We start from the raw sequence: 13,315 nt of genomic DNA, 5'->3' as shown, positions 1-13,315 counted from the left end.
ATAAATAAATAAAAACAAAAAAAAAAGCAAAAAAACAACATACAATGCGAAATTTAACACCAAGATGCCAATCAGTATCTCTATTGTGCCTCATCTACAACAACGACCACAAAATTTTTCTGATAAAGCTTCGACAACAAAAACTCTCTGCACTGTCTGTTGCTACCTTTACCTTGGGGTGCACAAAAATTATGTGACATTTCCCTGCCTGTAAATTACAGTATCTTCAACACAGTTACCATCTAAGGCGAAAACTGGTACAGCTTACTCCGGTTGACTTAAGTCTTTTTAATTGATCGTCGATAAGCACGTTGATCTTGAGTGGAGAAAGCACAATTACGATGGATTTTGGAACAGTTTTCATTACAAAGATGGTCTAGATGGTCACAAAGGGTAGGAACTAATCTTAGTAAAAAAGTGATTTACCGCGCTTGTTGATTGCAATCTATCCTGTTGCCTTTTTCGTTTTGGTTTAAGTTTCAAGTTTTGTTGTCCTCTCGACCGAAGAACGTTCCGAAGAGCACCCTCGAAAGCGAAAACCTCACCAGGAATGATCACAGTTACGAGCCGGCGGCCATTCAGCACGGTGGACAAAGGATGATGGGCAGGCCCGTATTCCGGGCCTCAAATCGAACTTTACCAGATCTCCCCCCCGCCTGACCGTGGGAGATCTGGGTACGAGATTAAGCGTAAACCAGTGAAAAGACACAGCAATGTTTTTTTTTTTCGAGCAGTTGTAACTCTAGAAACTGACCTCAGATGGAGGTTAGCTGGAAGGGTATAAGTACTGATTTGGAGCCTCATGCGGCCCTCTTGTCTTCAGCCTATCTCAACCGGGATTTTTTGTCTTTTGGGGCCTCCATAATTTCGCAAGCATAAAATTTATGACAATGAGGCTTTGAGGATAGATAGCACGTCTAAAAATGTTTCCTTTGAGGTCCGTAGCGGGAAGTGATGACGTCATATGACGTAGTAGTTACGTAATGATTGCTAATTGGAGGCCATCTTGGATCCGCCGTCTTTAATTTCTGGATTTCTCCAATTTAGCTAGTCCAGCAGGGGCGTTTTTTATTCTCGCCACTTTCACCGAGCTACGGCTGCGCTTCAAGTCTTCCACACAAAAGCTAACCCCAGGGCATAGGGTTTATTCTCCCCACATTTAGCTTGTCATTGCTGCATGGCAGGGCGTATATTCTCTCCAGATTTAGCTAGCCAAGACTGCACTCCCACGGTGTTTAACCTCTCAGTCTCCTTAACTAATACTAACCATAGGCTCCCTCTGAATTCTTTTGGGCACTGTATCGTGGTCGAAGTTGTACATAGCAATTTGTCACTCCAACTCAACTTCAACCCGTCAATATTTTTTATTTTATACTTGCAACACTGGTTCTTCAGGAACCCTTATACTTTGGATCCAGAACTTAACACATACAGTACACCACACACTGATAGTGCCACATGCATTTTATTTTAATCTGGGCACGTAAGGAAACGCCCCTCTGTAGCTACAAACATTGCAAGTAGCACACAGTAATTTTAATGTCACCATTTCCTATTACTACAAAGTAGGGGATAATACTTTACGACAAATAGCAGTCTAACTACTTTTTCCACAGCAAAATGTTTTGGTTACAACTACGCGTCCTTTAAGTTCTGTGAACAGTTGTTGTCGTTGTCAACGCTCAGCAACACTTTCCTCCATTGTCTGTCTTGGTACGTTTGGAACAGCCGTTGATCTGCTCAGCAGGTTTGGTACAGGAACCTGTACTTTCTTGCGGAGCAGGCTTAGGACAACAACTTGTACTTTTTTGCTTAGGAGGTTTAGCGCCGCACCCTACACTTTCCTGTTTAGCCGGTTTTGGACAACAACTTCCAGAAGCCTTTGCGACATCGTTTGTCGCGCAGTAAGCAAAAGGATCTGCGTCACTGTACACGTCATCAACAGGAGCGTCGGTTCCAAGCTCTAACGACTGAAATTCCAGATGCTTCGCAAAGCGAGAAACTCTCAGAACGGTGGCTGTATCAGCTGATACAATCTTTGGAGTCTTCTGCAAAGTTTATGTAGAAAAAGAAAAAAAAGGTTTTAGAATTTATCAAATAACTTCAGTTGCTTGGCGCCCTGTTGATGCCCATTTTTAACTCGTGAATGCACGCATGCGCAATAAACAAGTTATCGGTATGTGGGGAAATTGTCACTCGCTCGATCGTTCAGCCGTAAACTTGATATTTAACCGGAATTTAATCAAAATCATAAATTATTCATTAGTCTACGTATAGCGCATGTATTCACCATCAGCCGCCATTACGGGACAAAAAACAAGGACGTAAAATAAACGTAACAAATAATTTAAAGAAAACAGCTAGTATGTGTGTTGTCTGCTAAATCCTTCCATTTACGGAAACTAAGGGGCACCTTTCCTTTCAGGACGGATATTTTCCAAAAGTTCGACTTCGATTAACCTCCCTCGCACGCTCTTTTGGCTCATGTCGTTGGGGAGGAAAGATTGTGTGACGAGCCAAAAGAGCGTCTGCGAGAGAGGCATCAAACGCAAACATGAAAACTTTAAAAGGGGCTTACCCTAAAAATAAGAGAAAATGATGGGACTGAAAGAATAGGAAATTCAAAGGCGCGATAATTCTCCGTTCGGTGTCAAACGTAATCGATACGATCAGGAGGTCAACACTGAATTTACATACAGCCGAACACAACACTGGACGCATTTCTGTATTTACATTCACTTGGATAAAGCCAAAATAACAACTTTAGCAAGATGCTATAAAATGTTGACAGAAGCTGTCGTTTGAACGTAGAAAGGGATATTACCATGCTGAAAACAGCAAGATTTAGGTCACGTGCTAGGCAACCAAAATCCTTTACATGTATCAGGTGTCATTCGGCAACAACACGACGCTAGAAAAAAATTGCGGAGGTTCTTGGAAGAAAAACTGAACGCTTTTTTGTCGATGTGGTAGGCCATTGGCGTCAATAAGCCTGAGTATCAGAAAGGCCTGATACTCAGGTTAAATGCAATACTCCCCGGGCATGGAAAATGGTCAAATGTCCGCGGTAGGCCCAAGGGAGCCTCCCTTATTCTGAGAATAATCACAATAACATCGATGATGATGTTGATGATGATGATCGACACCTGACAAAGAAGATCGAAATCCGCCAATCACAGCACATGAACGAGACCTTTCGAACCCGTTGGGCCAAGCAACTTTGTTTTTTAAGAGGTCTGCTGAGCTGTTTGACGGCAGTTACGGTATTTATTGCCGATTGACATCCGAGAGAGTGAGAGTTTAGACATTGTTAAATCAAGACTGGAGACATTCTTTTCAAACAAGGCTATGGATAGTGTTAACTTTACATACAGTTGTAAAGCGCACAGAGCAGTGATGAATTATGTGTTATATAAGAATGTTTATGTTAATAGCAAGCTTCCATACAGTTTTATTAACATACCGTTAATGTATTGTGAACGTTAAACTTGAACTCCTCCGGATTTCCTTCGATAGAACCTAAAAAACAAATACAGGTAGGCTACTCAAAGAAAACCAAAATCACGGCTAGTTTAAAAGGTACAACTACTTTCTTCAACGGGGTAAGGGAGTCAAGATTCTTGCCAGTTTATTAGCCTGTGCAGCAAACGTTTCCACAGGGTTTTGTGCTTTTTCGCTGTTTGAACGCGCGGAAATTGGGACGAGAGCTACCCAATATCCGCGCGGTCAAAAAGCTAATAATGCACAAACCCTCAACGGAAATGCTTACTACGTAGGCGAGTGTTTTATCAAAAATCCGTGCGTCGAGAATACATTTTGTCCTGGTACGTGGTGGGAGGGGAAAGGGGGGGGGGGGAGGGTGGGTGGGGGGAACAGTCGTACTTAATAGGGTTTAAAAGGTACAATGAGGACATTAAGTTACCTTTGTAAACCACAATGGCACCTGCTTTCGGAGCCTTGTCTTGGGGAAGTTTGAACAAACGATACGTAGCAGACACAAACTCAGCATCACCTAAATAGCATTAACAGAAAGGTAATTTTAGAGCATTAACATTTACTGTAGAAAAAAAAAGACTTTGTTTCTAAAATAACAATTACATACATGTCTCCTGTGGCATGCAGGCTACAACGAAAACACCAGATTTTGAAATAGCACTATTGCTTATAGATGTGAACTGGGAGTGTTCGTCGGAGTAACACATTGACTGATTATTTTCTACTGTATCTGTAATTTATGCATGTTTTTTCTTTTCTTTTTTATCTATTTGTATTGATTTAATTTAGTCTTGAGGGCTACAAGTTTATTAGTGTTAGGCACTATTATGTATTTTCCTCTACTAATTTGCCAGTAATCTAAAGAAGAAAAAAATTCTTCCCATACCCAAAGGTCTCCTTAGATGCGGTTCAACTTCAAATATTCTGGCTGTAACCAAGTGAGGTCCACTGAGGCCCACTTCCTTGCACAGCTCAACCAGCTCCTTCCAGTGTAAGGCTCCTGAAACACACTCACCTGCAAGGACAAACAAAACATGTACCTAAGTTGACTTTCATAAATCTGACAATGCCTTCCATTCAACTGACATCCCACAGTGTGCGACAATGGCGACAACGTGTTAAAGAATTTTGCAGACATTAGTACAATGAATGGATCAACTAAATTAAAAGCCAAACTGAACTGAGAACCACTGCTGAAAAAAGGACATTTCACTGCAAATCTAACAGAAATGAAGTGCACAAATTTTCAGAAGCTACAGTGTAGACAAAAACGTTTTTCTCCGATGAGTGTCTCTGGTCACAGATGGACTGGGTTAAAATGCTGAAAATGGACTGCAACTTGAAAAAAATTAGGCCTACTCGAGTTCTCGTGTTGTCATTCCCAAAATGCACTAGAGCAGGTCATGAGTTTTTCTTTTCAAGAGTTCAGTTGATTTCTTTTTCTTGATGTTATAGAATTATTTTCTTTTAACTAAGTGAAGGTCTTGTTGCACCATTTTCACAATAAAAGGTCAAAATTCCCATTAAGGCAATAAAGGAGCGCTCACATGTGGGAAAAACCGCAAGTGAAATGTAAGAGAACGTTAAGACTTTTAAATGGGCATGCTCAATTGTTGAGAGTGCAGCACGATTCACATTCACAGAGCAAAAGTTCAATTTTGAAGGCTGTCTTTGCTCTACCCAGAAGCCTAGCATGCTTACTTTTTATCGCGCCTCTAAGATGTATGCAACACTCATGTGATAATTTTACCATGGCTTCACAATGGTCAAGAGAAACTCTACTCTACTCTACTCTACTCTTGTTAAAAGAGTCTCAAATTACTAATTCATTAAACTGTTGAATCAGTTAAAGATCTTAACAAATGTTTTACCCCAAAGCACTTCATCGTTCCTGGCCTCCTCAGAGAGTTTGGTGTCCGTGTAAACATCACTGAAGTATACCTCACCTCCGACCTAACACAAAACATTACAAGAATGTAAGAAAAAAAATTATGATACCTGTAGGTTATTTTGTTCAAACCAGAGTAATATTATTGATAAGTATAAATCTAATAGTGTTCTATCACGAATATTGTTGTCTTATTGGCTACATTACTCACTATCTTTTCTGTTGTAGATAGTGAGTGAGTGGGTAGCCTAACAGTGTGCGGTTGTTATATTATTCAATAAAAAAGTGAACCTGTCTTGTTGTTAAAACGACTAGTATACTTAAACAATAATAAAAATGTAGTATTAGATTATTTGCTCTCAATTTCTGTTGTGTCATCTATCATGCAATAGAACTTTCGAGCTCATAATCTAATTGCGAAACAGAAAAGCTTTGTGGAAATAGCACATAAGTGACAAAAACTATGACAGGAGTTTTGTTCTGTTTGTGTTTTTACAATCACATCAGACATTTGTTGTACAGACTCGTTGCATCACTTCAGCACACCAAGACATCACCTTGTGGAATAGTCGTACTTAATAGGATAATTAGGATTATATGATTATTATAATGATTAATTATTAGATATAATAAAACTCTAGATCTCTCCTTACCAAAATGTTTCCACTCTAATTTACAGTCTACCAGAAAATTTCTAATGGCCAAAGGCAGTAAATAAAGTATTATCATAATAAGAAGAGGCTGATTCATTAAACCTTAAGAACCCGGTGAGCTTCTTTAAGAACAACTCTTTTGTCTGCTGTCAGGTTAACAACACAGTTTGAACTGCAAAAGACAACAAATAATATGATTAAACTACAACTATGCACATGTTTTGCTTTATTTGCTTGTGATCTTGAAATAAATTTATTACACTAAAACAAACATAAAATTTAATATCTATTTAATTTATTTTGTTTCTGGGATGCCAGCGCATCATGATGTGGCTTATCCACATAATTTTACCTGCAGAAATTACCGGTAACTACAAGATTTTAATGAAAAAAAAAAAAAGACAGAACAGTGGAAACTTTTTAACATTTAAGGAGAGAGTAAAAAAATAGAAATATCAAACTATGTTTATGACACACGTGAGCTACATTTTCATAACTACAGTGGACAAGCAAAAGTGTCCATACATTGTATTAAGCGGGCTCTCAGAATAAATTCTGCTTAATACATGTATGGACACCCGGATAATATGGACACATGTTTTACAAATACAAAGACTATAGCATACAGTTTAAAAGGACATGAAGAAGCAGTTCAAAGTGAAGAAACCTTACACTCATGCAAATCACACAAACACTAATGTTCTTTCAGTGCTTCAAATGCCGCTGGCAACATAATCATTTAAAATAGTTTGTGAATTTGCTCTGCACTGACATTTTCAGTTTGTGGTTCAACCCGATGGACTGAATTGGAGACAATAATTATAATTACAGTGTGCAGATAACTAGTGTCTGTATTTAGCGAGATTAATTTTGTATGAGAGTGTTTCAGTAAGTTCACTGAAAAGAGCTTTTTGCCCATATTAATAATTAATCAATTATTAACCAATTATTGGTTTCTGCATTGAGTGTGCTAATGTAAGAGCTAATATATGAGTGGGCCAACACAGGCTAATATAAAGTAGGAGCCTTTCATCTGAACAAACACAACTGTCCATAATAAGCGGGTGTCTGTAAAGCAGGTTTCCACTGTACTGGTACAGAGCTTACATGATGATGTCCATGGAATTGTCCTGTATACCAACATCAGACAGGTGCTCCATTTCACCAAGTTTAAAATCAGTGTTGGGCTTTGAATATCCAAACTGTTCTGCATGGTAAGGTGCATACTTGTTAGCAACTTCCACCTGAAGAGGACAAAAAGATATGACTTGTAGGACTATGAAACAAATTATGTTCACATTACAACACAACAAAGCAAACATTCAGAGTCATGTATGTATTGCATCAAATTGACATTTTAAAACCTTAGATAATATACGCACAAGAGACACTGCAGGGCTAATCAGTACTCTATAATTTACAAATTATGTTTATATTGTGCAGATATGAGTTGGAATCATGGATGGATGGCAGTCCATGAAATACATTGTACTATTAATACTTCTTGGTCACACTGAACTTTAGCAGAGTCTTGAAATTGCAGTCTTTGTAAAACAACATTGAAATATTGGGGTTTCGCAAAATTTGGCGAAAAAGTGTTTGATTTACCATGACCACAGAGTACTGTACCTGTTGGCTACAGTTTACTTTAACAGTGGGGCTTCTCAGATAAAAAAAATCAACCAATAAATGTTTGGTGAATTTCACAAGGACAAACGTCATTTTCACATTTCACACTGGCTAAAGAATACCCTACCCCAGCATTAAGAGGCTCATGGTTGAAAACTTGCAGTCAAAATTACCTAATATTCTTTGTTACATGACTCCTTGTCCACAATATCAAATTTCTTTCTTCTAGCTAATTACTATATTTTGGACCTCTTGTAAGAAACTACATACTTCTTCTATGTGTAACGTAACCGCCTGACCTTATGTATATATTTTTAGGTTGGAATGGTTTTACTGTATTTTTTTAATTTGTTCTGTGCCAGTTTTTTTTTTTTTTTTGACTATTTGTAACGACCACTGTGGCAAAATCAAAGACAAATCTATAATAATAAATAGGTTCTTAAAAAATGCATTTTACATCATAACAAAGTCTCAATGCTTTTTATAGTCCTTTTATATAAAAGCCCTAATCTGAAAATGCTCTCTTAAAAAGAAAAGATTTTAATCTTGATTTAAAACAGTCCACAGTGGAACACTGTTTAATGATACTTGGTACTTATTCCTCTCAAATTGTTCAATCTAATTGTGACATTGTATGCAAAATTAGAAATGAATACATGTACCTTATCGACCTTGAGAACCAAGGAATAAATAGGAGACATAAGACATGAACATATTTTGTGTCTTTCATCCTCCAATATTATGTTGCTTTCTCAAAAAATTCTCATTGTAACATTTTTGTTTTCATTTTCTAGGTTGTAACTTTTGCTATTTTACCCATACATTTTCCGTTTTGCTCACCCTGTTCCTACTGACAAGTTGCATTTTTAAATTTCAAGTAAAATTTATCGCAATGTTCTTCTAACTTTAGTTATATTTCTTAAGCCTGTGTGGTATCTAATTACATCCCCTCCTGTTTTTAATAATTACAACTATTGTAATGTCTTTTGCCTTAGGATCAGTTTCTGAAATACCCTGAAGAGGACAGGCTTACTTTCAAGATATATTTTCCTAACCCCCTAGCCATTAAATGAACCTTGTTCTTTTTTGCATTACCTGTTCTTTTGTCATATCCACTCCAGTCACATGACCGTGTTCACCAACAAGTTTACTGAGAACAAAGCAGTCCTGTCCTGATCCACTGCCAAGATCCAGGATGTGCATGCCCTCAAGGGCTTCTGGGACCACTAGGCCACATCCATAAAACCTGAAATATAGCACAACAAGTTATCGCAGGTAAACACAAAAATTTGAACTGATATTTGTCAATGAAATCCCAATAAACTTTTTAGAACATGCAATGGGAGGGGTATGGAATGGTCTACTGAAAAGGAAGGGTCTTGAAAAAATACTATTAACTGAGTCTTGAATTCCCGCAATTTACAGTTATTGTCTTGGCATCTTGCACTTGTTAGAATTTGGACTTTCTCGAAGTCTTGAATTTCAAATGTTTGACTCTCGAAGTCTTGCAAACTGTCGAGCAAGAAAAGGAAGGTTCTATAGTCTATTTCGGTGAGTAGCAATTAACAATGAACACATGCATGAAGAATAACAACTTTCTTTTTGGTACTATTGACTTGAAAATTGTCCAGTACTCAGAAGCTGGCTCAAATTTTTTTAGGTAAAGTCTCAGGCTCAAAAATTATGGAAACAATGAAGTCTTGGTCTCGGAATTAAAACAAGGGTCTAGCAAAGTCTCAGATTTACCATTCTATACTACTACTGGAGGGGGGGGGGGGGGGTGAACTGGTACTCGACCAAAGCTTGAGTAGGTAGGTACTGCTTTGACCCTGTTAAAAATAATGATTCTTGATTTTCCACCTCTATTTAAACAAAATGCCTTAATCTGTGACCCTTTTTTTAAAACTGTCACAGGATGGTGCTTTAGTTGCAAAAATTATTGTTATATTAGTAGTACATTTCATTTTACCTTTACTCCCTGGAAATGAAGTTTAGCTAGGATTGCCAGAGGGGTATGGGTCTTTAAAAAAATTCTCTCCCTAATGGAGGGGGTGGGGTGGGGGTGGATTCTTAGGTATGTACATGTAGAAGATGAAGTATCGATGTGGCCAATATCCTAAATAAATGTGTTCATCTTTGGTCTGAACTTTGGTCATAAAACTGTAGTTCAGGCCTCTAAATGTTGAAAATATTATACTGATAGGGAGATATTTACATGCAACTCATGTTTCACCCCAGTACCTTGTACTCCCCCCCACCCATTAACCCTACTCTGATTTAATGCTCTCTTTTTCAATTTTATAGCATTAGGATTAGTTTTTTTTTTTTATTTACAATGTATGTCAACTTGTTGTTCAAGTGGAAGATAAAAGACAAACATCTGCATGCAAATGAAATTTAATGCAAAATAAGCTTGAGTTGTATGTGTATAAACAAAGAAAGACACATGGTGGAGAAGTGGTTGTGAGAAGTGGGTTGAGCCCATCCCCCATGGTTAAACAAGCAGATGTATTGAGCTGGACAACGAATAATATTGATAACTTGATCCTCCCAGCTAAAATTCCCTACCCTTTACAGGGAAAGTTCAAATTTCCTATCCCTAGGAAGGCCTTTCATATCAAATTAAATGAAACATAGTCAAATACCCAGGGAGGGGTGGGGATGGGGATCAAAGTTGACTGTTTAAATTGATTGCCGCATTGTATGATTAAACAGGGGTTTCATTAAGGCCTTGCTCCCCTATGGGGGTCTTGGAAAATTTTGAAACAATTTCTAGTTGTAGAGATGCATTTTCCTGCATTCTGAAGCCCAAAACAATGTCCTTCAACTACCAAAAAATGATAACTTTTTTTAGACAATTATTTAATCATGATTTGATACCCATATCAACCAGACAAATTGGTTGTCTAGGGATAATTCATAATGTCTTACTGACGCATTGCTACATTGTATTACATACTATAAATAATAATTATTTTCAGTTTAACTGCAGTCACATCTCAAAGAAAAGAGACATAATTTTAGAACTCAAAGATGAGAAATTTTTCATGAGTCTGAATTCACTAATAAAATCATTTTATGATTTATTTAGTTTCAGCATGTGGAGGCCGGTTGGCACTGTACGAATTGTTCGTAATTTTTTTTTTGTAAAATGAGTCAGCAGGCTCACAGACTCCCAACAAACTTATCAGCTTTTAACCCTCAAAGTAAAATCCTATCTTTATGGACTTTTCTTATTTCTTAGGTCTTACCACGGTTAAATTGGTGAATGAAAGATTACTGACGGCGACAACGCACACCTGTTGAGTTTTACATTCTATAAATACACATGAAGTACGGCAGACAAAACGTTAGCAATAGGATTTTTTTGTCAATTGAAGATGAATGAAAACGCAAATCATAACAGAATAAATATAAAAGCTTATCTCACATGTTTCAGTGACCACGGGAAGAGCACTATGTTTCTGAAATTTGTTAAAGTCCAATATTTTGAATTGTTGGGAAGAAATAGATTAAGTACTTTGGTAATAGATAACAATCTTCCATTTCTTCACTTTGTGTTGATCTGTTGCTGGGAAAAAAAAAAACTTCCTTTGCATTTTATACCAGACTGGAAAATTTTATTTGTTTCAAATATTTTAAAATGTTTGGACTTACCCCCCACATAGGTAATCAAGCGAAATCGAACAGACTTTCACTCTAACTTACTCAAACTCAATTGAGTTTGGCAAGTGAACTAATTGAACTCACAAAAAAGCTTGAGGCTTGAGAGTAATCGAATGTTCAGTTTCTGAACTCTCAATTGGCAAAAAAAGAATATAGTAGGCTAGTCTTGTCGAGGCTTGATGCATTTATTACACATTGAATGCATGTCATAACCATTATCATTACAATCATGTTGAGGCATCAAGTTCAAGAACATCAAGTTCAAGAAGTACTGCTAACGTCAAGCAATACTTTTTTTTCACCGAGCAAGCCAAGATCACATCGATCTGAGGAAGAAAATAACTTTACTGTTACATTTTGTATTTATTCTTTCCATCCTGGGAGCAAGCTGTGCCCTGAATCAAATGTCCAATAAACTGAAAATAATACACTTAAAGCTCTCAAAATCGTTGTTACTTGCTCCTGAGGAAATATGAAAAATTGTTCACAATTACTCTGATATTTTTATAATCATTCAAAATGTTATATGCCGTTGCCTGTGTCGCGGTAAGTTTATTTGCTATAAAAAAATATGGTCAGTATTAAAAAGTGATACGTCTGTCAGCTGTGACTTTGCAGCTGACTGCAACTGACCTTTGCACAGCATGAACGTGCAGCATGGAGGAGTCCAATGTACGTTTTGAGCTTGTTATTGTTACAGTTGACAGCTTGGCTAATAATTAATAGCTTGACAAAATTATAGTTTTGTAACTAAACCAGAGTCTGCGCTCGATTGCATCCAATCTCTTGATCACGCTGTTTGCTTGTGTTCGATTTCCGAACTCAATCATGGATTACGTTCGATTGAGTTTGATTACCGAAAGTTCGATTGGCCATGCTTGGCTTACATGCCGTGACAAGCCATAGACCGGAACCAACCGATGACACGAAAAAATTTCACTCCTCGCTAACATACAAGGAACTTAATAAGAAATCTACTCACCTCTTGCCTTTTCTCAATTGAAAATACTGGGCGATCGAGGGCGCTCTTTTCCGGGCGCAATGACATAAACACGTGCTCGCAACATTTGAGACATACCCTTGCGGTACCCGGTAGACTGCTAATAGGCAAGGAAATCGGCAATCGTAGCATTTTGACGGTAAAGTACATGTATGTTTTAAGTTCGAGAAGACACATTAAGAAAAGGGCACGATTGTAACTTAATACTGTTTTTTAATCGTCCCTTATATTAGAGAATACAAAAAAAGAGAGAAACACGTTGAGATGTTGAGGTTGCGTCCACAGCCGGTCAATTTGCCCGGTGCCCGGCCCTCAATAAAACCCCTGTTTAACTAATTACGTAACACAAAGAATCGATGGAAGTTTCAAATCATATTGATACAATCAATGGAAACGGCTTTAGCTACATGACAACTGCCTTCACATCTCGTTCGGATAATGTGCTTACCTGCTGGATACTTCGTCATGTATGAGTTTTAAGGCGTTCTTAACTGCAGGAGACAAGTTCTTGTTGTCGAGTTTGCACGCATTCGTCTGAAGGTCATCAGAAGTCTTGAGTCTTTTACCATAGTAGTCCTTTACACTTTCCTTAACTTTGTCTGCGTCTTCAGCGCTCATCTTTTCTCAAGAAGATTCGCAAAATGTTCACCCGATAAATCTTCCAACTACTCCTCAATCTCGTACCCAAAGTCTTCAGGCTTTTTGGTCAGCGGCGCAACGCCGGGAAGACTCTGGGGACATCGAATTTTATTACCGCAGGATTTCTGCGGTAAAACAATGGAAACCGTTACGGAACAGCTAATCAAAAAAATTGAATTTTTGCGATGTCCCCAGAGTCTTCCCGGCGTTGCCCCGCTGACCAAAAGGCCTGAGGACTCTGGGTACGAGATTGACTACCTCGCCGGTCGCGTCCAGGATGGGGCAGCGGTTGTCCTCTTGTTATGTAACACAATCACAAAGTTTCCCCCTCCTACCTAAGCTAGT

The 13,315-nt window shown here is 38.0% G+C and overlaps 1 protein-coding gene and 1 long non-coding RNA gene across 2 annotated transcripts; one reads left to right on the top strand and one right to left on the bottom strand.

Annotated features, from left to right (window-relative positions):
• Positions 1 to 1,446: 1,446 nt before the first annotated feature.
• On the bottom strand, positions 1,447 to 12,949 carry LOC146472486 (arsenite methyltransferase-like). The gene is made up of 9 exons (XM_085119250.1): positions 12,780 to 12,949; positions 8,761 to 8,911; positions 7,144 to 7,280; positions 6,139 to 6,208; positions 5,367 to 5,448; positions 4,382 to 4,510; positions 3,923 to 4,012; positions 3,464 to 3,519; positions 1,447 to 2,048 (listed from the first exon to the last, which is right to left on the bottom strand). Exons 1-9 carry the CDS (start codon positions 12,947 to 12,949, stop codon positions 1,683 to 1,685), a joined length of 1,251 nt encoding a protein of 416 aa, XP_084975376.1. The 3' UTR covers positions 1,447 to 1,682.
• LOC146472487 (uncharacterized) lies at positions 8,930 to 11,467 on the top strand. The gene is made up of 2 exons (XR_014866538.1): positions 8,930 to 9,583; positions 9,665 to 11,467. It is a non-coding gene; the product is annotated as an uncharacterized LOC146472487 (long non-coding RNA).
• Positions 12,950 to 13,315: the final 366 nt, after the last annotated feature.

This window comes from Pavona decussata, unplaced genomic scaffold, assembly GCF_977016875.1.
Source record: "Pavona decussata unplaced genomic scaffold, jaPavDecu1.1 SCAFFOLD_98, whole genome shotgun sequence".
Taxonomy (NCBI): Eukaryota; Metazoa; Cnidaria; class Anthozoa; order Scleractinia; family Agariciidae; genus Pavona; species Pavona decussata.
The sequence above is the reverse complement of the archived record's forward strand: the minus strand, read 5'-3'. Positions and strand labels throughout refer to the sequence as shown.

What these genes read in the sequence shown, in the direction of transcription:
- LOC146472486 (XM_085119250.1), bottom strand. Translation starts at nt 12,949, where the DNA reads ATGAGCGCTGAAGACGCAGACAAAGTTAAGGAAAGTGTAAAGGACTAC. An exon ending in AATTCCATGGACATCATCAT is followed by an intron (nt 6,209 to 7,143) that starts GTAAGCTCTGTA and finishes TGTCTTTTGCAG; the next exon opens with TTCAAACTGTGTTGTTAACC. An exon ending in GCATCTAAGGAGACCTTTGG is followed by an intron (nt 4,013 to 4,381) that starts GTATGGGAAGAA and finishes AATGCTATTTAG; the next exon opens with GTGATGCTGAGTTTGTGTCT.